At 49.7% G+C, this 23,919-nt stretch overlaps 2 protein-coding genes across 3 annotated transcripts; one reads left to right on the plus strand and one right to left on the minus strand.

The window, feature by feature from the left end:
* Window positions 1–3,468: 3,468 nt before the first annotated feature.
* On the minus strand, window positions 3,469–12,097 carry TRIM72 (tripartite motif containing 72). Of its 2 annotated transcripts, none has more exons than XM_045460231.1 (7): window positions 11,831–12,097; window positions 11,010–11,406; window positions 7,675–7,770; window positions 7,357–7,587; window positions 6,660–6,682; window positions 5,764–5,882; window positions 3,469–4,805 (listed from the first exon to the last, which is right to left on the minus strand). In XM_045460231.1, the coding sequence occupies exons 2-7, from the start codon at window positions 11,397–11,399 to the stop codon at window positions 4,231–4,233; spliced, it is 1,434 nt and encodes a 477-aa protein (XP_045316187.1). In that variant the 5' UTR covers window positions 11,400–11,406; window positions 11,831–12,097; the 3' UTR covers window positions 3,469–4,230. The 2 variants fall into 2 exon arrangements, with proteins under 2 accessions (XP_045316187.1, XP_045316188.1); XM_045460232.1 differs by having other exon boundaries at window positions 11,972–12,094.
* A 10,455-nt stretch (window positions 12,098–22,552) lies between these two features.
* Window positions 22,553–23,817, plus strand: LOC123588881 (apoptosis-associated speck-like protein containing a CARD). Its single transcript, XM_045460234.1, has 3 exons — window positions 22,553–22,895; window positions 23,158–23,214; window positions 23,458–23,817. Exons 1-3 carry the CDS (start codon window positions 22,622–22,624, stop codon window positions 23,712–23,714), a joined length of 588 nt encoding a protein of 195 aa, XP_045316190.1. The 5' UTR covers window positions 22,553–22,621; the 3' UTR covers window positions 23,715–23,817.
* Window positions 23,818–23,919: the final 102 nt, after the last annotated feature.

The following is a 23,919-nucleotide window of genomic DNA, read 5'->3' on the forward strand; positions in this document are numbered from 1 at the left end:
AGCTCAGGTCATGATCCTAGGGTCATGGGATCGAGCCCCAAATTGGTCTCCGTGCTGAGTATGGAGCCTGCTAAAGATTCTCTCTCTCTCTGCCCTTCTCCCCTGTTTGTGCTCTCATTCTAAAATTTAAAAAATGTCATATTCATGTAGAATATAACATCATTTATATAGAAAGAATAGCATAATACTGTATATTTTCTGTGAAACATATATATGTACAGGAAATCCTGGAAAACTACTCACCAAATTGACAACAGACATTATTTCTAATGAGGGAGGAAGAGAAGTAATTAGGAATGGGGAGGGGAGGGGAACATGGTTGAAGAAATCTCCCCTTGTCTGTAAGATACTCTTAAGTATATTTGTGCATTATTTTTTTTTAATTTTTAAAAATAATTTTAAGAATTCACATCCCTGAGGATCTAGATCCCAACAGCCAGTACAAATGCAAAAGTTTGTGAATATCTCTTATTTAATCTCAAAAATTCATGTCAATTCTGTACTCCATAATATGTTTGTTTTATTTGAGAAACTTAACAGGTGAGCATAGGGGAAGGGAAGGAAAAATAAGATAAAAACAGAGAGGGAGGCAAAACATAAAAGACTCTTAAATACAGAGGACAAACTGAGGGTTGATGGTGGAGAATTGGATGATGGGCATTAAGGAGGGCACTTCTTGGGTGCTGGCTTTGGCAGCACATATACTAAAAAAAAAAGGAGGGTGCTTGTTGGGATGAGCACTGGGTGTTGTATGTAAGTGATGAATCACTGGATCCTATTCCTGAAGCCAAGACTATACTGTATGTTAACTAACTTGAGAATAGAAGTATATATATGTTTGTTTTATATGTGTCTGCACATTTTATATATGATGTCTGCAATGTTTACTTATTGGTTAAATTACACAACTTTCTCACCACCACCATACCAAGAATAATAATAATCTTGGCGCACCTGGGTGGCTTAGGCGATTAAGCGTCTGACTTAGGCTCAGGTCACGATCTCACCATCCGTGAGTTCAAGCCCTGTGTCAGGCTCTGTGCTGACAGCTGAGAGTCTGGAGTCTACTTCAGATTGTGTCTCCCTCTCTCTCTGCCTCTCTCCCTCTCTCTCTCTCTCTCTCTCTCTCTCTCTCAAAAATAAATAAACATTTTTTTAAAAAAAGAATAATAATCTTGGTGTAAAGTTGATACTCCAAGATTCATCATGTACCTGTCGATTTGGGTCTTTCATGGTATATCATCATGTTCCCAGGGGTTACTTGAACTTCGGGGAAAGAGGCAACAGAGCCTGGTCAGGCATTTGTCATTGTGAAGCCTAGTGCTGTGAGGACACATATCAAGTAACAAGCTCTTGATAAAGGGTTTTGCTTGCAGTCTAGCATGGCCTTGACGGGTGCCAGTTTGTTCTTGTACACAAGAAGTCACGAGGCTCAGGAAACCTCTCAGCAGCCAGTTGCTCTGGATTTCCAGAGTCTCCATGAGCAGGGAGTACTAAAGGAGAAGATTCTGATCTTTTGAGACACAAGTGCCGGGGGGACCCAGTTCTGGTTTCCCACTTTACCTTCCAACATCACCAGGGAGATTCTGGATGGGTCAGGTGGCCACCACTCAAAAAGGAACGTTCTAACTAGGCAAAGTTTCCCACAAACTTGCCCCATCATGACAGCCTTTGCCTCGGGGAACCCCTCTCTCACTCAGGCAGCCACAGACCATGTCACAAGGTCACTTCCCTCAATGCACAAGCTCAAGCCAGGGTAACTTTATGTAGAAGGAACCTGTGAAGGGTGTGAAAAGAAATTTTCCTGATAGAACTCCAACAAAGGGGAGCAAAGACTGAGGGCAGCAGCTGAAGAGCTGTGACAGCCATCCCACAGGCTGCTCCCGGCGGTAACAGAGCATGGCAGGGACACAAAGGCAGGCCCCTTCTGAGCACACGCAGCCTCCTTGCACAGGTGGCTTGTAGAGAAACCCCCACAACTACTGAGGACACTGCCACCCAACCTTCCTGCTGTCTCTCCTTCACTCAGGGTCAGACTGGCATCACAATCTGACAGCCCCATTTGCTCCCACATGGGCATCTTCCTTCATAAAATCCTTGCACATTTAATGCTGTCTTGACATCTGTTTCTCAAAGTACCCAATTCCTCAGAAAGTGGCTTTGGGCTCTTGGACATCACCAGCTCATGACAGGGAGTGCAATGGAATGCACCTTGCAAAGATGTGCTGAGGTCAAGAGAGGATAGGAGAAGGTGGTTTGGGGGAAATTCCTGTAGGGTGAGTGAGAGGCAAAAGGCATTCCTAACATATAGTTGTGTGCTTTGGTGCTGCAGGGACCCCAGGAGTTCAGTAGGGCCAGAGTGAAGATGGATGCAGGAAAGTGGCACAAGATGAGGCTGGAGAATAGCAGGGTATCTCAGATGCAGGGCCAAATATCTAGGGCTTTTTCTTGCAGGCAGCAAGGAGTTTTTGAAAGTTTTGAGCAACTGGATCATAGGACAACGTTTGTGTTTTTAGAAAGATTAAATGGGTCGGGGCGCCTGGGTGACTCAGTCGGTTGGGCGTCCGACTTCGGCTCAGGTCATGATCTCGTGGTCGGTGAGTTTGAGCCCCGTGTCAGGCTCTGTGCTGACAGCTCAGAGCCTGGAGCCTGCTTCGGATTCTGTGTGTGTCTCTCTCTGACCCTCCCCCGTTCATGCTCTGTCTCTCTCTGTCTCAAAAATAAATAAACGTTAAAAAAAATTAAAGAAATATTAAATGGGTCAAGAATGAAAGCCAGGTGGACAATAAGGAGGTTACTAGGCCTGGCGATAGGTCATTTGTCTTTCACACAGATTTAATGGGGAAAGAGTCTGAATATAATCATCTCTATTAATGCCACTGGATTTCACAACCAACTAACCCTTTTATTTTACTTTCTATCATGAAACAACTTCTCAAATTAATCCTTTCCCCCCAGACCTATTCCTCTGGGAGACACAGCCAGACCTTGAGGCCTCCCTTATCCTACCCACTTTCTTTTCTCTCTAACCCCCAAGAAAATTCCCATATTGGCACCAGTTTCCAGGACTCCCCAGGCCCTTTCACACATCAGCAGCAGCATCCCTGACCTGGGAGAGCAAATGGCCCCACACCATCAACTTCTCTCATGACAGGAGGGGCAGTAGCCTCTAATCCCACCTGCCTGAGTCCCCCAAGGCCTCTCCAAGTAAGAGGGACTCTCTGGGCGTCAGTGGTTACTACAGAGTCCAAGAAATGGGCCTTTGAGCTAAAACCAAAGAATGTGTGAACCAGGAAGTAAGCAGTGAGGGGCCAATGGGTGGAGGGATAGGGGAATAGCTTTCTATTCTCCACAAGCAGCAGGGCCCAGGCTGGAGTTAACATCAGGCTTTTCCTCTTGGTTGGCAACTTGGGGTATTTCTTCAACGTCCAAGACACTCAGTAAATATATTCCAGAGGCAGAGAGAAATAGTTGGGGATCAGTTTATTCACTCGCATGGGCTCTGGCAGTTTTCAAATGGCTGTTGATCTCCAGAGGAATATATTGTGGTTTTCCTATGCCTGAGAGCTAATAGTTATCGATAACTGACTCCGTATAACGGAAGCTGATTGAACAGACCAGTGTCTTAAGTCAGCAGTTCTCCAGGTGACCCCACTTGTAACCTGCAGCAAGAGCATCACCCTAGGAACTCGATACAAAAACTAAATTTTGGTCTGCCCCCAGACCTAGTGAACCAGAAACTCAACACTCTGCTTTAACAAGTCACTGTTACATGCTTTGAAAATGTGGTTTTGATGCCTGGCCAAGTTGGAGAACCACTAAGTGAAAGATCTTTCTGTATGGTGAATCTGGAACCCCTGCCCCAAGGCCACCAAGAAGGAGGGGAATGTGAGGTGAATGTGAGGGGCTCCTTGCTCTACAGAGTTCTTCAGTCCCCCTTCCCCCATATTCCTGCCCTTTTCACTCCTCCCCTGAACTTCAATTTCTTCCTGGAATCCTTGGGCTTCCTGGTTCCCAAACTAGAATTTCCTCACTGACCTGACTTTAGATCTTCCTTCCCCACAGCCACCCAGCCCCTGAAACCCTTAACTTCTCAGAAATTTTGGAGTCCCGAGTTCCCAGTCCCCAACCCCCTTGGCCCTGCCTTCAGCCCTCGCAACCTGTCCCCTGCCCACCCATCTCCTTCCAGGCCTGCAGGACCCTGCGCCCCTCCCCAATCTGGCAGGCAGCTCAGGCCTCCTCACCATCAGGCCCCACAAGCAGCAGCGGCTGAGCATTTTTGCCCTTGTCGTGCCAGCACACGTCAAAGAAGGGGTACACAGGCCCGGGCAGGCGCTCGTGGAAAGCAAAGAGCTGCTCAAGGGCATCAGCGTTGCTGGCATCATAAAAGGAGAGGATGCCATCGCCAAAGCTCAGGTAGATCCCAATGCGCAACGGCCGCCTCTCCGGGGTGCGCAGCGCCCGCGGTTCCTTGGCTTCAACATGCGCCTCCAGGATCTTGCCTTCGCGCAGCCCCAGCAGCCAGAGGCCCTGCGAGGGCACAGCGTGCAGCCGGCCTCGGCGGCTGGCCTGGGCCAAGATCACGCCTAGTGCCCAGCGTGGCTTATCGCCCACTTCCACCTCCCAGTAGTGCTCGCCATCAGACAGCAGCTGGTGTGCCACCACCGCCACGGCCTTGTCGAACTGGCACGGGTCCTCTCCGGCCGGGGGCGCCTTCTGGTCCAAGCACTCCACGCGGCGGCCGGAGGGAGACACCACCAAGCTCGGGTGGGCCGTGCTCGGGTCAAAGGTCAGTTCCTTCATAGCTGCCAGGGGAAGAGTGGTCAGACCCTTACATGTTTGCCTCCTGTGAGCTTCTCCCAACCAATTTAGGGGCCTGTCTGCTCTAATCCCCCCAATATCTTTGGTTAGTGAGCCCCTTCCTCTCTGCTTCTGGCCTGGGCCAAAGACTGTACCTCTCTGAGCTTCAGTCTGCTCAGCTGAAAAACAAAGCCATAACTGACTTCCTCCACAGTAGGAAGGCATTTAAGTCAGTATGTGGATGCAAGGCATTTAAGTCAGTATCTGAGGCCCAGGTCACAAAGCAGGAGAGAGTCAGGAAGCCTGGTCCTAGGTCAGTCCCCACCTCACCCAGCTGTGTGACTTCAGTCAGTCTTGAGCCAGTCTGTGGGCCTTAGTCTTGCCTTGGATAAAACAGAACCCGCCTCCATTCCCACTTCCCCTCAAGGCAGTTAGGGCTGAGCCAGCCATGTATATGAGTCCTGGAGTTCTACAATCTATGGCACCTCACAGCAATCTGGCTCTCACGGAAAGGAAGCAGAGAGCCCTTGGGCCTCCCCAGCCACAGGCCACCAGAGTCAGTGTCTGGCCCTGGCCAGTCCCCCAGGGTGCCAGCAATGCAGATCCTCAGCCTCCAACTAGCAGGGATTATCATCTCCACTGTCCAGAAGGGGCAGGAACTGACCAGGGATCACCAAGACTCAACCCCCAGCCCTAGCCTCCCCTCCTTGCCAGCAGCAGCAGCTTTTTAGTAGGCAGAGTCCTCCCCATGTCAGTCACCCACCCGTAAACCCCATGCCCTCAAAGTTCCTTCTCTGAGCACATGTTACGAGGGTTCAGGGGAAACCCCAGAAGTAACGGGGCAATGGGTACCTTCTTTGATGACTTCCCCAAGATGGGACTGAGGCTTCTCTGTGTGTAGCTGGAGCCTCCCCTCAACCACACAGTTACAAACAGAAACCCGGAGATAGCACCTCCCAGTACCTGGCATCAGAGCCCGGAACATCTTCCTCCACACCTGGAATTTGAAGTCGTCTGAGATGACAGGAAGCTGGATATCCAGCCGGGCAGGCGGTGGTGATTCCGCCAGGATCTTCTGTAGCCTGGAGTGGGGAGGGAAAGGTGGGGGGAGATGTCTGTGGGGGGACTTCCTGGAGGAGGCATGGGGTGGGGGTGAGGGGGACAAAAGATGTTATCCCAAAGAGAGGAGGACAGGGGCCATGGTGTGGAGTCCCAGGATCTCTCCTGCATCATACCCTGCCCTAACACTCTGTCAGAGTTTCAGTTTGGAAAGACAAAAGTGTTCTGGAGAGAGGTGGTGGCAACATACTTAATGCCGCTGAAATTAAAATGTACACTAAAAAGAAAAAATAGTTAAAATGGAAAATTTTATATCATGCATATTATACCATAATTTTTTTTTTTAGAAGAACCTTTTGTTGGCATAAGGTCCACACTCCTCAGCCCTTCAGTCTGCTCCCATCTACCACAGCGACTTTGTCTTCTCTCCCTCTTACCAGTCGTGGCACCTGCTGTTCCCTCTGCCTGTAGCACCTCTTCCCCCAGCTCTTCACCTCTCCTTGTCATTCCTCCAGTGGCCCACCAAATGTGCACTCTACTGGGAAGCCTTCCCCGGCCACCCCTTTCCTGCCACACAGCACTAAGCTGTGTCCCTGCCCACATCTGCCCCAGCGCCAGTCTGGGAGGTGCCTGAGGAGAAGGACCAGGTCAGGTTCCTTTCTGTGCTCAACGCAAATGCAGGGAGATCAAGGTGGACAGAATGGGGGTGTGTGAGCTTCCCGTGGTTAGAGGGTTGGCCGGCCAGTGTCCCTGAAGACTAGGGCAATTTGGGAAAAGGGAAAGAGCCAAGTTGGTCTCACCTGCTGGTCACCAGGCAGTATTTCTAGAAAGAGAGAAAAAGAGAACGGAGGTGAAGCAGGCAGGGGAGACACTGGAGACTTATGAGAATGGGTGGACCAGCAGGAATGCTGAGTGTGGTGTCAGGAAGACTCAGAAAAGCCCAAAGAAACCCAGAATTCGAAGCCAACCCTAGCCCTTTACCTCTGTGTGAATTAAAAAAATGTACCCCGCCTTCTTCAAGAAACCAATTCCCGGGCGCCTGAGTGGCTCAGTTGGTTAGGCGACCAACTTCGGCTCAGGTCATGATCTCGCAGTCTGTGAGTTCAAGCCCCGCGTCGGGCTCTGTGCTGACAGCTCAGAGCCTGGAGCCTGCTTCAGATTCTGTGTCTCCCTCTCTTTCTGTGCCTCCTCTCTTTCTCTCTCTCTCTATCTCTCTCTGTCTCTCTCAAAAATAAATAAACATTAAAAAATTTAAAAAAGAAGAAACCGATTCCACCTGGTAGAAGATTATCCAAATAAATACACAAACCTCCAATGTCTATGACAGGAAAGGCGCCCACTAAGACTCAGTGTCTGTGCAGCGTCTAGCCTAAACAACCATAACAGCAGTCCTGGGGCCCACCCCTCCTTGATGCATGACCCTGACTCTGTCCCTGTCCCTCTCTGGGTCCTGAACTCTGGTTGAGAGGCAGAAAGGGAAGGTCATCCAGTGCTCACCATGAGGAACTCAGTCTGTGGCTTGTCCGCCACCTCCTCCAGCACCTTCTCCATCTGCCGTAACTGCTCCAGGTAGGAGTTCAGGCTCCCCAGCTCCCGCCGCAAGGCAACCCCTGCCTCACCCCGCACGCGCTCTGCCTCACGGTCCAAGGAGCCCTCCAGTGCAGCCAGGAACACCCGCATCTTGCCCAGCTGCTCCCCGACAGCCCCCCGGAACTGACGCACTGTCTCCTGTGGGAGCAGACAGGCAAAATCCCTTGGCTGGGACGCCCAGCCTGGATGCCCAGTCCCCAGGGTCTGCCATGCTGAGCCCCTCACCTCCACCTCCAACAGCTGATGTTCCAGCACAGCCACACTCTTCTCCTTGCGCATACACGCCTCCTGCAACTGCATCTTCTGCTGTGGCAGCTGCGTCTGAGGGGGGATGAGGCATAAAGAAGTGATGCTGCTGTCGCCGCCCCCCCAACCAAACCCTCACCTCCCACCCTAAACCTGCCATCTCTGGCTCAGCCTCAATGCCAGCTCCTCCTCCAGCCAGGCTGACATCTTACCATTCCCCAAACTCATGTGCAGATCTTGCCAGTGTCTAGAATGCTTACCCTCCCATTGTGTATTTAAGGAAGTTCCCCATGGCCTTGCCTTCCCTGATCCCACCCCCTCAGCAGTCAGCACCTCTAGCACAGGTCTCTGTGAGAGTGCAAACACAAATGTGGGGTCCTCCACCAAACAGGGGTACAGTGGTGGCACACAGCAGGCTTCACAGGGTGAGTGTAGGTTGTATGAAGAAGAAATACGGCCTCCCCCTCTCCCTGGGCTTTACCCTATCCTTAAAAGCAGAACATTAGCAAAACACCCCAATCGGCCTTCCTGCACACCTGAGGGCTGTGGCAATTTAATAAAAATGTCTGCTGCGTTGGGGCACCCGGCTGTCTCAGTCAATAGATCATGAGACTCTTGGATCTCCAGGGTCGTGAAGTCCAGCCCCACCTTGGGGGACAAATGTTACAAAAAAAAAAAAAAAAAGTCTGCCATATCAGCCAATTAAACACATCTGTAGGTCTGTCAGTTGGTGAGTGCTGAAACGCAAGTGTAGGGAAACTCCTAATAGCTCCAGCCAAAGTCATTCTTCTCCACAAGGAGAATCTGACGGCTCCAGTCCTGCTTCCATGGCTTCCAGCCTCAGTTTCCTCTTTTGCAGAATGTGAGCAGTCACCCTCACCTCACCTGTGGTTATGACAAATTGGCGGCCTTCTCCCCACTCCCCCTAAGGGAAACTGAGAGACTGTCTAGGCTCTATCTGCCCATGAGTCCACGGCTGGCGGTAGCCCCAGGATTGGACCATGGAGACCATGGTCACCTGGCCAGGCGCCAGGTCCGTCTCCTTCCTGGGACGCCCTCCTGGGCAACGGCCCTGCCTGCACAGGACAGAGAGGGCCTGGTGGCTCTCATCATGGAGCCGTCAGAGGTTCAGAGGCGGCAAGGCTAAGCCATGAGGCAGAAGTGCGACCAGAACCCCTGACTCCCGATGTGCTCAAGAAGTTCAAACTGAAGCGAGGGGAGGAGCCGCTCCCAGAAGGCTTTCAGAACATCCCACCCAGGTCGCTGGGCCGCTGGGCCTCGACGTGCTGTGATCTCACCTACAAGCTGGACACCCTCTGCCACGAGGACTGTGAGCTCAAGGCAGTCCTGCTGCACGACATCGGTAAGCAAGAAGAGACCGCAAGGTTTCAGGGGATGGCGTGAGTCCCGGCAGATCCCATTCGACCACTCTTGAGTCCTGAGGACACATGGTCTGTGGACCCAGTCCCTCTTCGTCGCCAGGGACCCAGGCATTCAGCCACGCCCCGGCCTTCCTGTCTCCCTCCTCCTTCAGACTTCTTCCTGGCGTCCCTTCTTCAGAATTCCTGCCAGCCCCTCCACGCAGCCAGGGCATACCCTGGCAGGAATGTATCCTGCCCCACCTGCCCCTTCGAGGCTCCTGGGTCACCTGGTGCTCTGTTCCATTTCGCAGACTCTATTCTCTCTTTGCAGATCTCTCTCTCTCTCCCTCTCTCTCTATTCTCTCTTTGCAGATCTCTCTCTCCCTCTCTCTCTCTCTCTCGACCAGATTGGGAGTTCTGGGGTTAACAGCAAAGGTGAGCCTGGATTAGGAAGGCTCCTGGGAAGAGGAAGTTCCTGCACTGATCTAGGGGACCACCAGTCAGCACTGAACAGAACTGGGCAAGGCAGGAGCTGGAGGAATGGTGAGGCTGGTTCCCTGGAGGAGTCTGGAAGCCTCAAATATCAGCCTGAGGAGGTGGTCTACCCTTTTTAGAAGTCTGGGGGCCTGGGGTGCATGAGTGGCTCAGTCAGTTAAGCGTTAGACTTCTGCTCAGGTCATGATCTCAGGTTTATGGGTTGAGCCCTGCATGAGGCACTCTACTGTCAGCACAGAGCCTGCCAGCTTTGGATACTGTGCCCACCCCCACCCCCACGCCCACCCCCTGCTTCTCTCTCTCTGTCTGAAAAATAAACATAGAAGGAGGAGGAGGAGGAAGAGGAGGAGGAGGGGGAGGGAGAGGGGGAGGAGAAGGAGGAAGAAGAAGAAGAAGAAGAAGAAGAAGAAGAAGAAGAAGAACAACAACAACAACAACAAGAGGAGGAGGAGGAGGAGGAGGAAGAGGAAGTCGTCGTCGTCTGGGGACCAAGCAGAATCGCTGCAGTGCAATGCTGATGTTTGTGGGCAAAGATAATCCGCAGAATCCCACCCAACTCCTCATTCAAGAGAAGACAATGGCAGCTTCACTGCGGGGGAGCAAGGACCGCTGCCTGCCTCCAGAACCCGCCTCTTCCATCTCCCCACAGCTGTCCTTTATTCTTCCACAGCCCAACAAATGCTTCATGACACCTTGAGGGGCCTGTGTAGACACACACTCTCCCTCAGCTACATGCCCTCAGATGTGGCACACGTCTGCCATGGACCAACCAGCGTGAGCCTGCGTCTCTGTTTGCTAATGTCTGGGTGTCTTTTCTGGGCACCCGTGGCAATTGCAAACCTTGGGGTGCCCACAATTGTGTGTGGGCTCTGGAAGCGTTCAAGACTTCCAGCTCCATCTAGAAAAACAACCTGGTTTGGGATCTCGGTGCCAAAGGGGGCCTGCGCACAGATCTGCGTTGCCCTCCCCGCCAGATATTGTGACCCTTAGGCCCGCACAAGTTTTGCAGCTCCGAGGAGAACGTAGGCGAAGCAGCCTAGCCGCCTCAGCCGGAGGCCCCCAGCCGCCTGACCTGGCCCCAAGCCCCGCCCATCTAGTCATTTCCTCCCGGGCCTCCACCCAACTCTGCTTGGAGGCGGTGGCCCCCGCGTCTCTGGGCGCGCTCCCGTAGCTAAACCCGGAAAATCTACGTTTGGGCCGCAGCCCCTGAGCGCCTCCTCCAGGCTCCTGGCTCGGCCCCGGCAGGCTCCGCCTTCAGCTCCTCGGCCCGCATTCCCGAGCGGCCTCGCCCCGCCCGCGTCCCCCGAAACTCCAGGCGCCCTGGGCACTGAAGCTCAGAATCCAGGTCAATGCAGTGACCTCCAGATCGGCCAAACTCCGCTCCAGCCAACAACCTCGTCCCACCCCGGTCCCCGCCACCGCCCCCCACTGCCGCCTGAGGCCTCCGGAGCCCCGCACCTTGAGGCGCGCATGGGCTTCGGCGGCGGGGAGCAGGCGGTGGCCGCGGTGCGAACCGAGCGAGGCGCACACGCCGCACACGAGCGCGCGGTCCTGCTCGCAGTAGATGCTGAGCGGGTCTAGGTGCTCCTCGCAGTGGCCCTGCGGCACCTGCGCCAGCCCCTCCACCAGGCGCGCCAGCTGCAGGTTGGTGCTGAGCGCCTGTGGCCGCGTGAGTGCCTGGCAGCACGGGCAGGGCACAGTGCCGTCCGCCGCCGGCTCCCCCGCCACGCGGCTCAGGCAGGCTCGGCAGAAGCTGTGGCCACACTCGGCCGTCACAGGCGCGTCAAACAGCTGCAGGCACAGCGGGCAGGACAGCTCCTGGTGCAGGAGACCGGGCGCGGCCGACATGACGGACCTGAGGAGAGGAGGGGTCAGTCAGGGAGGCTCCGCGGAGCCGCGAGATAGGCCCGGCCCCAGACCCAGACAGGGGGGATCCCCAGCCTATAAAGACCCCACATCTCATACACAAAAGGAGTCTAGTTCTGGGCAAGGGGGAAGAGGGACTCAGTTTCAATCCCCAAAGCAGCCTCAGCTGCATTTCTCAGCTTCAGCCCCCAAAATTGCTTCTAAGAGGGACCTTGTCTCAATCCCAGGTCCTAAACCCGAGTTCCGGTTGCAGTCTTACCCACTGTCCTTCCCTGTCTTAACCCCAGGCCTCAGCCCCAGCCCCAAATTCCCCAGAGCCCCCAGGCCCTACCATTCTTTCACTCACCTCTCCAGGATCCCCAGCCCTCCCCTCCCCCACATCTCCAGGCCTCCCGAGGACCCATAGGACTCACAGGTCTGGATGGAGATCTTGGGCAAAAAGAGACTCCCAGGAGGCCCCGTCAAGGTCAGGCCTAACCTTACAGGGTGTCAAAGCTGTGTCTGAAGACAAGCAAGGGGCAAGCCGCAAACTCAGAGCAAGGACGGGAACTCACAGGGGCAGCTAACAGTGGACACCACCGGGAAGGCACACAGTGAATAATGGACAGACCCTCCCAGACTGAGCCCTGGCCCCAGGACTATATTTAGCTGCCCTGCCCACCCCTTCCCATCACTTCTGGAAACCGTTCTAAAAGTGAGGACTGAGTGGTCAGGGGACAAGCATCACATATCAAGGCCACCTGTCCTGGCCCATCCCACTGTCCCTTCCCCGGCTCAGCCTGGAGCCAGAAATCACAACCAGCAGGGAGGCAGGGCCTGTCATACCACAGAGAAAAAAAAAAAAAAAAACAGGAACATGTTTGGGAGGAGTCTCTCCTTTCTCCTCCACCCCCACCTCCACACTCTCTAGCCTCCCGCTTCCCTGCCTGTGGTCCCTCCCCAGTTTGTCACCCACTTACTCCCCAAGTTTATGGCTCTCCAAGATCACACTGCAGGAGGACAGGACTTCAGCCCACCCTGAAAGCTTTTCTTCCTCCAGACTTGAGGAGAAAGGCTTTTCCCTGCTGGTCTTTCCAGTGCCCAGCAGAATCCCTGGGGCAAAGCCGGCTTCCCTAAGTGCTTGGGAAATGAATGTTAGAGGGACAGTTGAATAAATTAATGAACTGAATCCAGGGCCTGCAGCCGAGAAGTTGATTCTGCCCTGAGAGCTTCAGGCCTTTACATGCCTAGCCTTTGATTCTCAGTTTACGTATCATTCAGAATGAAAACCAAAGTCCTCACTGTGCCCTTCAAGGCCCTATGTTACTCTTCTCTCACCCCTCCCCACCTGCTCACTCCAGCCTTGGCCTTTGGGCTTGCTGTCCCCTCTGCCTGGAACACTCTTTCAAACCCCTGTACAGCTAGTTTCCTTCCTGTTCTGCCTCAGATCATTACCCGGTGTCACCTTTTCAGTGAGGCTTTTCCTAACTCCTTGATTTTAAATCTCACATTTCCCTTGCCTGTTCTATTTTCCCCCATAAAATTTATTACCATCTGACAAGCAACATTTTACTTATTGGCTCTTGAAAGTCTGATTCCTCCTACTGGAATATAAATTTTTTACACTGCTTGTCTCCAACCTAGAATAAAGTGTGTACACACTGCACGTACACAATAAATACTCAATGAATGAATAAACACACAAGCTCACTGGGTCCTTTTCTTTTGGCCTCGCAGTCACTTTCTCTCAGCTTTTCCCTGTATTTGTTCATTTCTCCCTCAATGGCATTCTGTCTTAATCTGAGTTTCTGCTTATGTTTCAGTCTTACTCTCCCCTTTGGACTCTCTTTTTGCCTCTTGGGTTTTTAATGTTCATTTTTATTAATTTTATCCCAAATGTGCACATGAGGTGTTCTTTAATAAGAGACAGAGTTATTAAATATCTCCCAGTAAGCAGTAAATGTCCTGTGCCATAGGATGATGGGATGAGAGCCAGGTCAATTTTCCCATGAGGGTAGCCAGTCACCTTATATGTGAGCAACAAGGAAGAATTCCTTTCAAGGAGTAGAAATCAACTGTTCCCCTCTCCTCCTTGAAGATCTTTTTATTGCAACTCTTTGCCAAGTAAATAAATCTCCCCAGAAGCCAGGTAGATCCCTGCCCATCTCAGCTCATCTTTTGTTTGATTGTTTTTATTTACTTATTTTTAATTTCAAGAATATATTTTATTTAACCTAATGTATCCAAGATACTATCATTTGACATGTAACCAATTTGAAAATTATTAATGTGGGGCATCCTACTGACATAGACCATGCAACTCTTGATTTCAGGGTAGTGAGTTTAAGCCCTATATTGGGCATAGAGCTAACTTTAAAAAAAAATTATTGGAGTGCCTGGATGGGTCAATCAGTTAAGCGTCCGACCCTTGATTTCAGCTCAGGTCATGATCTCATGGTTCATGAGTTCAAGCCCCACGTCTCTGTGCTAACAGCTTGGAGCCTGCTTGGAATTCTCTCTCTGCCCCTCCCCTACTCTGTCACACACTCTCTCTCTCTCTCTCTTTCTCAAAAATAAATAAATTTTTTAAAAATATATTAATGGAGAGTACCTGGGTGGCTCAGTAGGTTAAGCATCCGACTTCAGCTCAGGTCATGATCTCACAGCTCATGGGTTCGAGCCCCATGTCGGGCTCTGTGCTGACAGCTCAGAGCCTGGAGACTGCTTCAGATTCTGTGCCCCCCTCTCTCTCTGCACCTTCCCCGCTCACACTCTCTCAAAAAATAAATAAACATTAAAAAAATTATTAACAAAATATTTTACATTCTCTTTTTCATACTAAGTCTTTGAAATCAAGTGTGTATATTACACGTAGGGCAAATCTCATTTCAGAATAGCCTCATTTCAGGTGCTCAAGAGCCACATGTTTATAGTGGCTATCAAATGGGATAGCACAGCTCTATAATCTCAATGATCTTATAATAGATGAATATTATAGATTGTCTTATTAAGCCTTGTTGATTAACTATAGATTTGTGCTTATGTGCTTGATCAAAATCCTAGGAAAATGCAGAATTTAGGGAGAAAAAAGAACTCTGTTATTTAAGCAGGGCATTCTTGTATTTGTCACCCTACAAAAGTTTTATTTATGAACTGAAACTCCCATTCCTTTTAATAATTTGTTAAATCCCAAAGCAGTGTCCAGGTAAACAATGAATTGCAGTCTCAAAAGCATAAGTAAACCTTAAATATGACAAGTCTTTGAACTTGTCTCCACGCTGTGAGGCTCATTTTTTCTTGAATACTTGAAGTGCTTGCATGTTACATGCTGGCCCACTTAGGAAGATACCCCAGGCTTCCTGGCACCTCAGAGGCTTAACCTAGGAACATTATACAGGCTATAATCACTTAGGCCTCTCAGAAAGAGATAAGTTTTATTATCTTTTGGATCATAGCAATTGACTACACAGATGACTACAGATTTTACCCTCAAGGTATTGAAAAGTCTTAAGAAGCTACCAGGGCTTTTTATGAGAATGCTGAGAAACCCAGGGAAGTTTGATTTCCCCAAACAGGAGGTGTGTGTCGGGGCGGGGAACAAGAGCATATCTGGAGCTGGTCTCTAAAACCACAAACCACTTTACTTCCACTCAAAAGTCAAGAGGCCCCTGCATGGCTCAGTCGGTTAGGTATTCAACTCCAGCTCAGGTCATGATCACTCAGCTCGTGAGTTCAAGCCCTGCATCTGGCTCTATGTTGACAGCTCAGAGCCCGGAGCCTGCTTCAGATTCTGGGTCTCCCTCTCTCTCTGCCCCTCCCCCATTCACACTCTGTCTCTTTCTCAAAAATAAAAATAAAAAGTCAACATACTGAATATAGATCTCACCTGGAGTTTTCATCACTGCCAGGCTGAGGCTAAAGGTTTTGGTCAATAGGAGTTGGTGCCCAGGACAAGGAGGACAGTTAACTCAATCCCTCTTCATAAATGGGCCAGATTTGACAATGTAGACATTGATTGTCTACAGCAGTTTGGAGGATAAGAAGGGGCCAGGAACAAACAATATCTAGAGGAGGAAGAAGTAAGGACTTGTATGGCTAACCCTAAGAAGCTCTGTGAGGTCCCTGGGGCCCAGAGCTCAGAGGGGACAGATTTCAGCTTGCCCTAAGGGGGAGCTTCCCAATGGCTGAAGTCATAAATGCCATCAGAGGTAAGACCTCCTTGTATTGGATAAGTGCAGAAAGAAGGCAGAAATCTCCCAATCAGGGCCAGGGCAGAAGCAGGTCCTGAATGCTGATATCACAGACTCATGCTGGGCGTCCCCAGGAAGATCACCTGCCTCTCTGGGCTCCAACACCTTCCGCCACAATATAAGGATACATAGGATAATAATACCATCCCTGTAGGGTTGTTATGAGGATTAAACCAGACATTATATTAAAACGCCAGGGACAGTATGCTGGCACCCAGGGGCTTAGGAGGCAGTGACTGCCACCACCAGGCTCAAATCTTGACTCTGCTCTTTCCTCATGTGACTTTGGGCAAGTCATTTAACCTGATTTTCTCATTTATAAAATGGGATTCATGTAAGGATTTTTATTAAGACTCTTGGATTGTTATGAAGATTCAACAAGCTAATTCATATAAAGCGCTCAGAACAATGTCAGGCCCATAGGAAATGTTCAGTAAACATTGGCTATTGATATTACAATTATTATTACTAAGTATTCCAATGAATCTTCCCTACAACCCTGTAAGGCCAATAACATCATCCCTACTCCAGAGACTGGGGGAAGTGAGGCTCAGAAACCTTAACAATGACAAAATCACGCCATTTGCAACTATATGGATGGAACTGGAGGCTATTGTGCTAAGCGAAATTAGTCAGAGAAAGACAAATATCATGACTTCACTCATGTGAGGACTTTAAGATACAAAACAGATGAATATAAGGGAAGGGAAGCAAAAATAATATAAAAACAGGGAGGGGACAAAACATAAGAGACTCTTAAATATTGAGAACAAACAAAGGGTTACTGGGGAGGTTGTGGGAAAGGGGGTGGGCTAAATGGGTAAGGGGCAGTAAGGAATCCACTCCTGAAATCATTGTTGCACTATATGCTAACTAACTTGGATGTAAATTTTAAAAAATAAATTAAAAAAAAAAATGACAAAATCACCTGCCATGTGCCAGGCCTGTTCCAAGTACTTTACCATTCTTAATCCATTTATAACCTCATAACTTCATTTATAACCTTGTAACACCCCAGCATTGTTCCTATTTTACAAGGAGGCAATGAGGCACAAGATTAATAATGTTCTAGCAGTCTATGGTCCTTCTGGCTGCAGAAGAAGCAATCTGGTTCCAGCAATCAAAGGTCACTTTTGTTTTTTGGGGGGGGGACCACACCCAGGAGGCACCTTACCAGTACCAATAGCTCTGGCTCTAGTCCAGGGGGCAAGGGTGGGCCTGAGGTAAGACCTGGAGGTTCTTTCCTGCCAGAGATCAAAGCTCAGAGCTCTCTTTGAGCACTTCCCCCAGAAAAGGAGGTATTGAGGGAGAAGAGATTATCATGGCTTCCCAGAGAAACCCTCACCTATTCCTCACCTCCCCAGATGGAAATCACCCTGACAAGTAGGCTCTGCCTTTATCTCCGTGGGGGACCCTGCCTGGCCAAGTCATTGCCCTTCTCAGGGTCCTGATTCCCTATGGGCTGATGAGGTGAATGCATTAATGTTACAGATCGCAGACCTCAGAGATGGGCTGTGACCTCCCTAAGTCACACAGCTAAGAGAGGATCTGGGAATTGAATCTGAGTGGGTCTGACACCACTCATTTCCTGCTTTCCCCACTATTCCACAATCTTCTGAATGTACTAGTTCTAGAGCTTTCTGCAAAAAGGAGGAAGTTAATATCATTATTATAACATCTGCCCTCCATATTTGTGGACAGTTCAAAGGAGGAATAAATTTCCATATACATAATCTCTCCAAGCCATTTATCAATTTTTGAGGGGAGTGAGACTTTTAGGTGGTTGGAATTTGGGCCTATGGGTCAGATGGTTCAATCTGTGTTTCCTTGTTTACTACCACTGTCAGCTTCCAGAGTAATTTTATTATTTCTTAATTCTTAAATTTTAATTAATTTCTTAATTAAAATTTCTAAATTAAAAAATTAATTTCTTAAATTTTATTATTTCTTGGAAAAAGTGACTACTCTGAAAAATTCAGTTTTCTCCTCTGCAAAGCAGGTAAATACACACAGCTCACAGGGCTGTTTGGAGGTTTAAATGAGATCATGTATGTTAAGTGCTTAGCACAGTGCCTAGAACATAGTAAATTCCAAAGAATGGAAGTTGTTATTACAATTATTACTGCCTCCCACCAGCACTTACCATGTGGTTGTGCATCTAGTAGATGCTTAATACATCTTAGAGTAAAACAGATTCTCCAAAAACTTTGTTCCTTTCTGAGTTCACATCCACCTGCCAAAAAGTGTCCTTATTCTCACTGAGCTCCAGCCTGAAACCGCTGGAAGGAGCGAGACTTCCAGTTCTAGGAGAGGAATAGCTGTTTTTCCAGCCACTCCTCTCCTTCCCTATGACATCACACCAAAAGGCTAACACTTGCTCTGAGGAGACGTTGGGTGAAAATCACAGCCTGGATCTTCTGTGTCCCAGGCAGAATGTGTGTGTAAGCAAAAACATGACTGGGGTTGGACACCAGGAACAAGCTGGGCTCAAAAGGGTCCTGGGTAGTCACATGTAGGAACAAGGGAAGGACAAAATGTCACACCACCATGACACACATCCTCAATCTGATCACCTCCAAAAAAGCCACTTGTGAGAAGCCCACCCTCTACTCCTAGTCACAACTCATACTCCCCCAGAAGCAATTTCCTGCAGCCCCACAGTTTCCATTGAAATATGTTACATGGAGGGGGCACGTGGGTGGCTCAGTCAGTTAAGGTCTGACTTCAGCTCAGGTCATGATCTCAAGGTTCATGAGTCCGAGCCCTGCATGGGGCTCTCTCTGCTGTCAGTGCAGAGCCTGCTTCGGATCCTCTGTGTCCCTCTCTATCTGCCCCTCCCCATCCCTGGGCTCACCTGCGCACTCTCTCTCTCTCTCTCAAAAATAAAATAAACACGGGGCGCCTGGGTGGCGCAGTCGGTTAAGCGTCCGACTTCAGCCAGGTCACGATCTCGCGGTTCGAGCCCCACGTCAGGCTCTGGGCTGATGGCTCAGAGCCTGGAGCCTGTTTCCGATTCTGTGTCTCCCTCTCTCTCCGCCCCTCCCCCGTTCATGCTCTGTCTCTCTCTGTTCCCAAAATAAATAAAAACGTTGAAAAAAATTTTAAAAATAAATAAATAAATAAATAAATAAATAAATAAATAAATAAATAAATAAAATAAACACTAAAAAAAAAGAAAAAGGAATATGTTACATTAAGTTTACTTAAAGCCAAGGCCATCCCATCCAAACAGGGGTTTAAGAGATATAGTCAGGGGCGCCTGGGTGGCTTGGTCGGTTAAGCATCCAACTTCGGTTCAGGTCATGATCTCACGGTCCATGAGTTCGAGCCCAGCGTTGGGCTCTGTGCTGACAGCTCAGAGCCTGGAGCCTGTTTCAGATTCTGTGTCTCCCTCTCTCTCTGCTCCTCCCCTGTTCATTCTCTGTCTCTGTCTCAAAAATAAATAAACGTAAAAAAAAAAAAAAAAGTAACTGCTTTCCTTAAAAAAAAAGAGATAAAGTCAAATGGCCATGTGGTCAAGAGGATCCCTGCTCTATGTAGCGGTTGAATCAGGCAATCGTTTTTAAAATTCCATTGTTCAAAAATCCAAAGCATTAAAGATTCTAACAAATGTGAAAAGAGCAGGTTTCTATGATTCTAGATTCCAGAATTCTTTTGACATTCTATAAAAGCTTATAATGGTTAGAACTATGCCAAGCCCTGTGGTAGGTGCCAGGGACCACAGAGGGTCCTCAAGGAGCTCTCACTCTGGTGGGAAAACAGAGTGAACAGACACACTGTATGATAAAGGCATCATAAAGGCATCCTGCAGATACATAAAGGAATAGTTTTGTGCAGAGATGACAGAAAAATCAACAGGGAAGAGTAGACAGAGGACAAATTCAGAAGCTAGACAGACAAGCTATATGATCCCCTCAGCTATATGACTTTGGGCAAGTCCTTCAACCTCTCTGAGCCTCAGTCTTCTCACCTGTAAAATGGAGCTACTAGCCCCTGTCCCAAGGGGATTGTTGTCAGGATTAGAAATAACGTATGATCACAACCTAAAGCGGTTCTCAAAATTTTGTTATTTCTTTGAAAAAGTGACTACTGATGAATGCTGGGACAAGCAGGAACTCATCAAGCAGACCAGATGGGAAAAGAGGCCAAGCAGAGAACAGGTGCTGCATGTGGAGAGAAGTCCAGAGGCCAAAAAGATAGAAGGTGCAGCTGAGGCGGTTAGCAAGGGCCTTGAAGGCCAAGCTGAGGAGCTTGGACTTGATTCTGAGGACACTAGGGAGTCACAGAGTTCTGAGCAAGAGGGGCAAGATCAGTGTGTAGGCTGGGAAGATGTAGCCTTTGGGCCACAGTGTACAAAATGAGTTGGAGGGGCGCCTAGGTAACTCAGTCGGTCAAGCCTCCAACTCTGACTCTTGATTTCAACTCAGGTCATGATCTCACAGTCCTGAGATCAAGCCCCAAATAGGGCTCCTCATTGAGCATGGTGCCTGTTTGGGATTCTCTCTCTCCCTCTATCTGCCCCTCCCCCACTCTCTCCCATGCACGTACTCTCAAAATAAACATTTTTTAAAAATGAGTTGGATATTCTGAAAAGATAAAGACCAGTGAAGAAGAACAATAATAAACAGCCATAAGTCAGGTGGCTCAGTCAGTTAAGCATTCGACTCTTGATTTTGACTCAGGTCATGACCTCACTACTCGTGAGATGGAGCCCCATGCTGCATTGAGGAACCTGCTTGGGATTGTCTCTCTCCCTCTCTCTCTGCCCGTCCCCTGCTCACTTCCTCTCTCTCCCTCTCTCTCCCTCTCTCTCTCTCTCTCAAAATAAATAAAATAAACTTTAAAAAATAAAAAATAGGGCAACTGAGTGGTTCAGTCATTTAAGCATCTGACTTCGGTTCAGGTCATGATCTTGTGGCTTATGGGTTCTAGCTTCATGTCGGGCTCTGTGCGGACCACTCAAAGCCTGGAGCCTGCTTCAGATTCTGTGTCTCCCTCTCCCTCTGCCCCTCCCCCATTAACACTCTATCTCCCTCTCTCTCTCTCTCTCTCAAAAATAAACATTTAAAAAATACAATACAATAAATAAAATAAACAGCCACCAGCCAAGGAACACTGGCTATTGGGCCACAAGTGCCAGCCATGGTGAGGATAATGGCACATAATACACCCAGACCATGTGAGTGCAACATGCACGAGGATGGAGAGTGGACCCTGCTACTGTGCTGGAAAGTCCTGAACAGGTAACAGGTTGCAGGTAACAATGGCCTCATTTATCCCTTCATTCAGCGAGTCATCACTGAGCATCTACTAGGTACTCTTGATGCTGGGGATTCGGCAATGAACAAGACAGACAAGGTCTCTGACCTCACTGAGCTCACATTCTGATGGGGAGATGGATGTCCAATAAATGAATAAATGTACATGTCAGGGTCACATCAGTAAAAGGAAAGGTGATTGTTACAGCCGCATTGAAATGGAAAAATGAAGGATTCCAACATCCACCTAAGAAGGAGAGCCAGGATTCAAACTAGGAACTGTACAGCTTCAAGTCCATGGTCTTTTAGCTCCTAGCAGCTGCCTCCCTTTGAACATTTAGATGCAAAGCACACCCTCCAGTTACCAGTATCCTCCTTTTAGCCACAAGGCCCCTTCATTCATTACTGATTCCACAAAGATTTATCGAACAACCATCATAGGCCAAGCGCTGTCTTAGATGCTGTGGATATAAGTGTCTGCACAAGCATGATTTACAGACTGGCAAAGAAAACTGATGCTAAACAAATCCACATAATTACAATTTAGTCACAATTGCTATGAGAGCAGGTGTTATGAACTAGTCTGGGAGGGATTCCAAACCTGGCCTTCCAGAGGAAGTGACATTTAACTGGAGCCCTAAAGTCTCAAGAATTTATAAGGCAAAGAGTGAAGGAAGAGACTTCCAGAGACAGGGAACAACACATGCAAGGCTTGTAGAAGCAAAGGAGTCTGGAACATTTAAAGAACTGAGAGGCCAATATGGTTGAAACTCAGAGATGGAGGGAGAGCAGAGTGTGACACAAGACAAGGCTAGTGAGGTCTGTGGGCACCAGACCAGCAGGGCCTTCCCAGACACAGTAAAGGCAACTTAAAGATTTGGGGCATAGCTTGGGCTCCGATGCCTATCCATGCCACCTTTCATTTGCTCTTCTAGATCAAGCCCCCTGGGCCCAGAGTGGCTCTCCACCTATGACTTTCCCTCATGAATTTTCTCAACTATTCATCACAAGTGTCTCATCATCACTTCCCTAGAAATTCAGCTCCTGAGACCAAATCCTGGCTGCCCCAGCATTTGGCAAGGTTTGAGAGGCCATCAGGTAGCCCATGTTATGCTGGAATACTTACTAAGTGGATGCATGTTATCCCATTTTACAGATAAGAAAACTGAGGCACATACAGAAAAAGCACACACAGCTATTCTCTACCCCTTTTTTTTACATCTCATTTCTCCCCAGCATGTGGGATTTGGTAAGCTACATGGTTCTGGATGTTAGGGTTTTATGATTCTAAAGATTCTATGACACGTAAGAGAGGATGTTAAGATTCAGGGAAACGTGGAGATTATAGCGTTCTAGAATTCCAAGATTCTAAGACTTGGTGCTTCAAAAACCCAGGTTCCTGGTCGGTGCTAGCTACTGCAAACCTGGAGATGCAGGCGCTACCCCATGAGCTCCTCTCTTTGCCAGTCTTCGGGGTCTCACCTCGCGCATCGGCTGGAGGACGCGATCCTGACGCCCCCCAATGGCCAGGCTACAGTCTGCAGGCCTTGGTGTGTAGGAACCAATGGGGTAGTCCGGCACTCTGTGCCCCAGGGTATCGGGCTGGGGCAAAGGCGGTTATTGGGAGAAGGCGGGGAGTTCCAGGTCCCGCCCCAGAGCAGACTTCCTGGTCCGCAGACAATTCAGGAGAGCGACTGCATCAGGGGACCCGGGAGCCATGGGGTGCACTCGCGACGCCATCCTGGACGCACTGGAAAACCTGACTGCAGAGGAGTTCAAGAAGTTCAAGCTGAAGCTGCTTTCAGTGCCCCTGCGCGAAGGCTATGGGCGCATCCCGCGGGGGCCCCTGCTGTCCATGGACGCCATGGACCTCACAGACAAGCTGGTCTCTTCCTATCTGGAAGAGTACGGCGCCGAGCTCACGGCGCTCGTGCTGCGCGACATTGGCATGAAAGAGCTATCAGAGCGGCTGCAACAGATCACGCGCAAAGGTGAGCACTCTCCCTCCACGCTCTGGAGGGGCCCCAATCGCTGGGCCTCCTACATGCCCACACTACACCACCCCCACTCGAACGTTTGCCCCCCTTTGGGTTCTTTCGCTTTCTGTTCCTCCTACGGACTAAAATTGCAAAAACTCCTCCTCCTGACCTCCTGTGCTTGGCCCTGATCTTGGCTTCTTGACCAAGGGGCCCCTGCCAGAGACTGGAGATAAGATAGGAGGCAAAGGGGACCACTTGACTAATTTCCTTACAGACCAGGCAGCCGCACCTGCTGGGATCCAGGATTCTCACCTGAAGGCAGCCAAGCCAGGTGAGGCCTCCACACCCAACCTTTCCAGCCACACCCCACCACACACCCCACCCCCGCAGGCCTGCAGCTGTATCCCACAGCCAGGAACACTGAAGAAGGTTGGGCCCTACCCTTCCCACTCACCTACATGCCCCTTTGGCCACCTCTGGTGGGAGGGGGTTCAGGGGAGGGAGAGATCAACAAAACAGGCCCCAGTATCTGCCTGGGAACTGGCTCATCTGCTTTCCTCCATCCTGCCCCCAGCAGTGCACTTTGTGGACCAGCACCGGACGGCCCTTATCACACGGGTCACAGATGTGGACGGGGTGCTGGATGCCCTGTACGGAAAGGTCCTGACAGAGGAGCTGTACCAGGCAGTGCGAGCAGAGCCCACCAATGCACTGAAGATGAGGAAGCTCTTCAGCTTCACTCCAGCCTGGAACGTGACCTGCAAAGATCTGCTCCTTCAGGCCCTGAGGGACACCCAGCCCTACCTGGTGCTTGACCTGGAGCAAAGCTGAGGTATCTTTGCCAGCAGTGGCCCCATGTACAACCCCTGGCAGTTCCAGCCAACTTACCCCATATGATTTTTCTTATGCATAATAGAGGAAAATCCAGCTCGTACTTGTGTGTTTTTCCTACTCCCAGCCTGAAGGTACATGCAGAGCTAAGCTACTTTATAAATGCCACAGAGGCCAAGTGAAGGCCTGTTCCTAGGGCAGCCGG

The sequence above is a fragment of the Leopardus geoffroyi genome, chromosome E3, assembly GCF_018350155.1.
Source record: "Leopardus geoffroyi isolate Oge1 chromosome E3, O.geoffroyi_Oge1_pat1.0, whole genome shotgun sequence".
Lineage (NCBI taxonomy): Eukaryota > Metazoa > Chordata > Mammalia > Carnivora > Felidae > Leopardus > Leopardus geoffroyi.

Bases quoted from the DNA above. Each gene is read 5' to 3' on its own strand.
- TRIM72 (XM_045460231.1), bottom strand. From the start codon at position 11,399: ATGTCGGCCGCGCCCGGTCTCCTGCACCAGGAGCTGTCCTGCCCGCTG. The intron at 7,771-11,009 runs GTGCGGGGCTCC...ATCCCCCCTCAG, and splicing joins AAGCCCATGCGCGCCTCAAG to ACGCAGCTGCCACAGCAGAA. The intron at 5,883-6,659 runs GTGAGACCAACT...TCCCCACTCCAG, and splicing joins TACTGCCTGGTGACCAGCAG to GCTACAGAAGATCCTGGCGG.
- LOC123588881 (XM_045460234.1), top strand. From the start codon at position 22,622: ATGGGGTGCACTCGCGACGCCATCCTGGACGCACTGGAAAACCTGACT. The intron at 22,896-23,157 runs GTGAGCACTCTC...ATTTCCTTACAG, and splicing joins GCAACAGATCACGCGCAAAG to ACCAGGCAGCCGCACCTGCT. The intron at 23,215-23,457 runs GTGAGGCCTCCA...TCCTGCCCCCAG, and splicing joins CCTGAAGGCAGCCAAGCCAG to CAGTGCACTTTGTGGACCAG.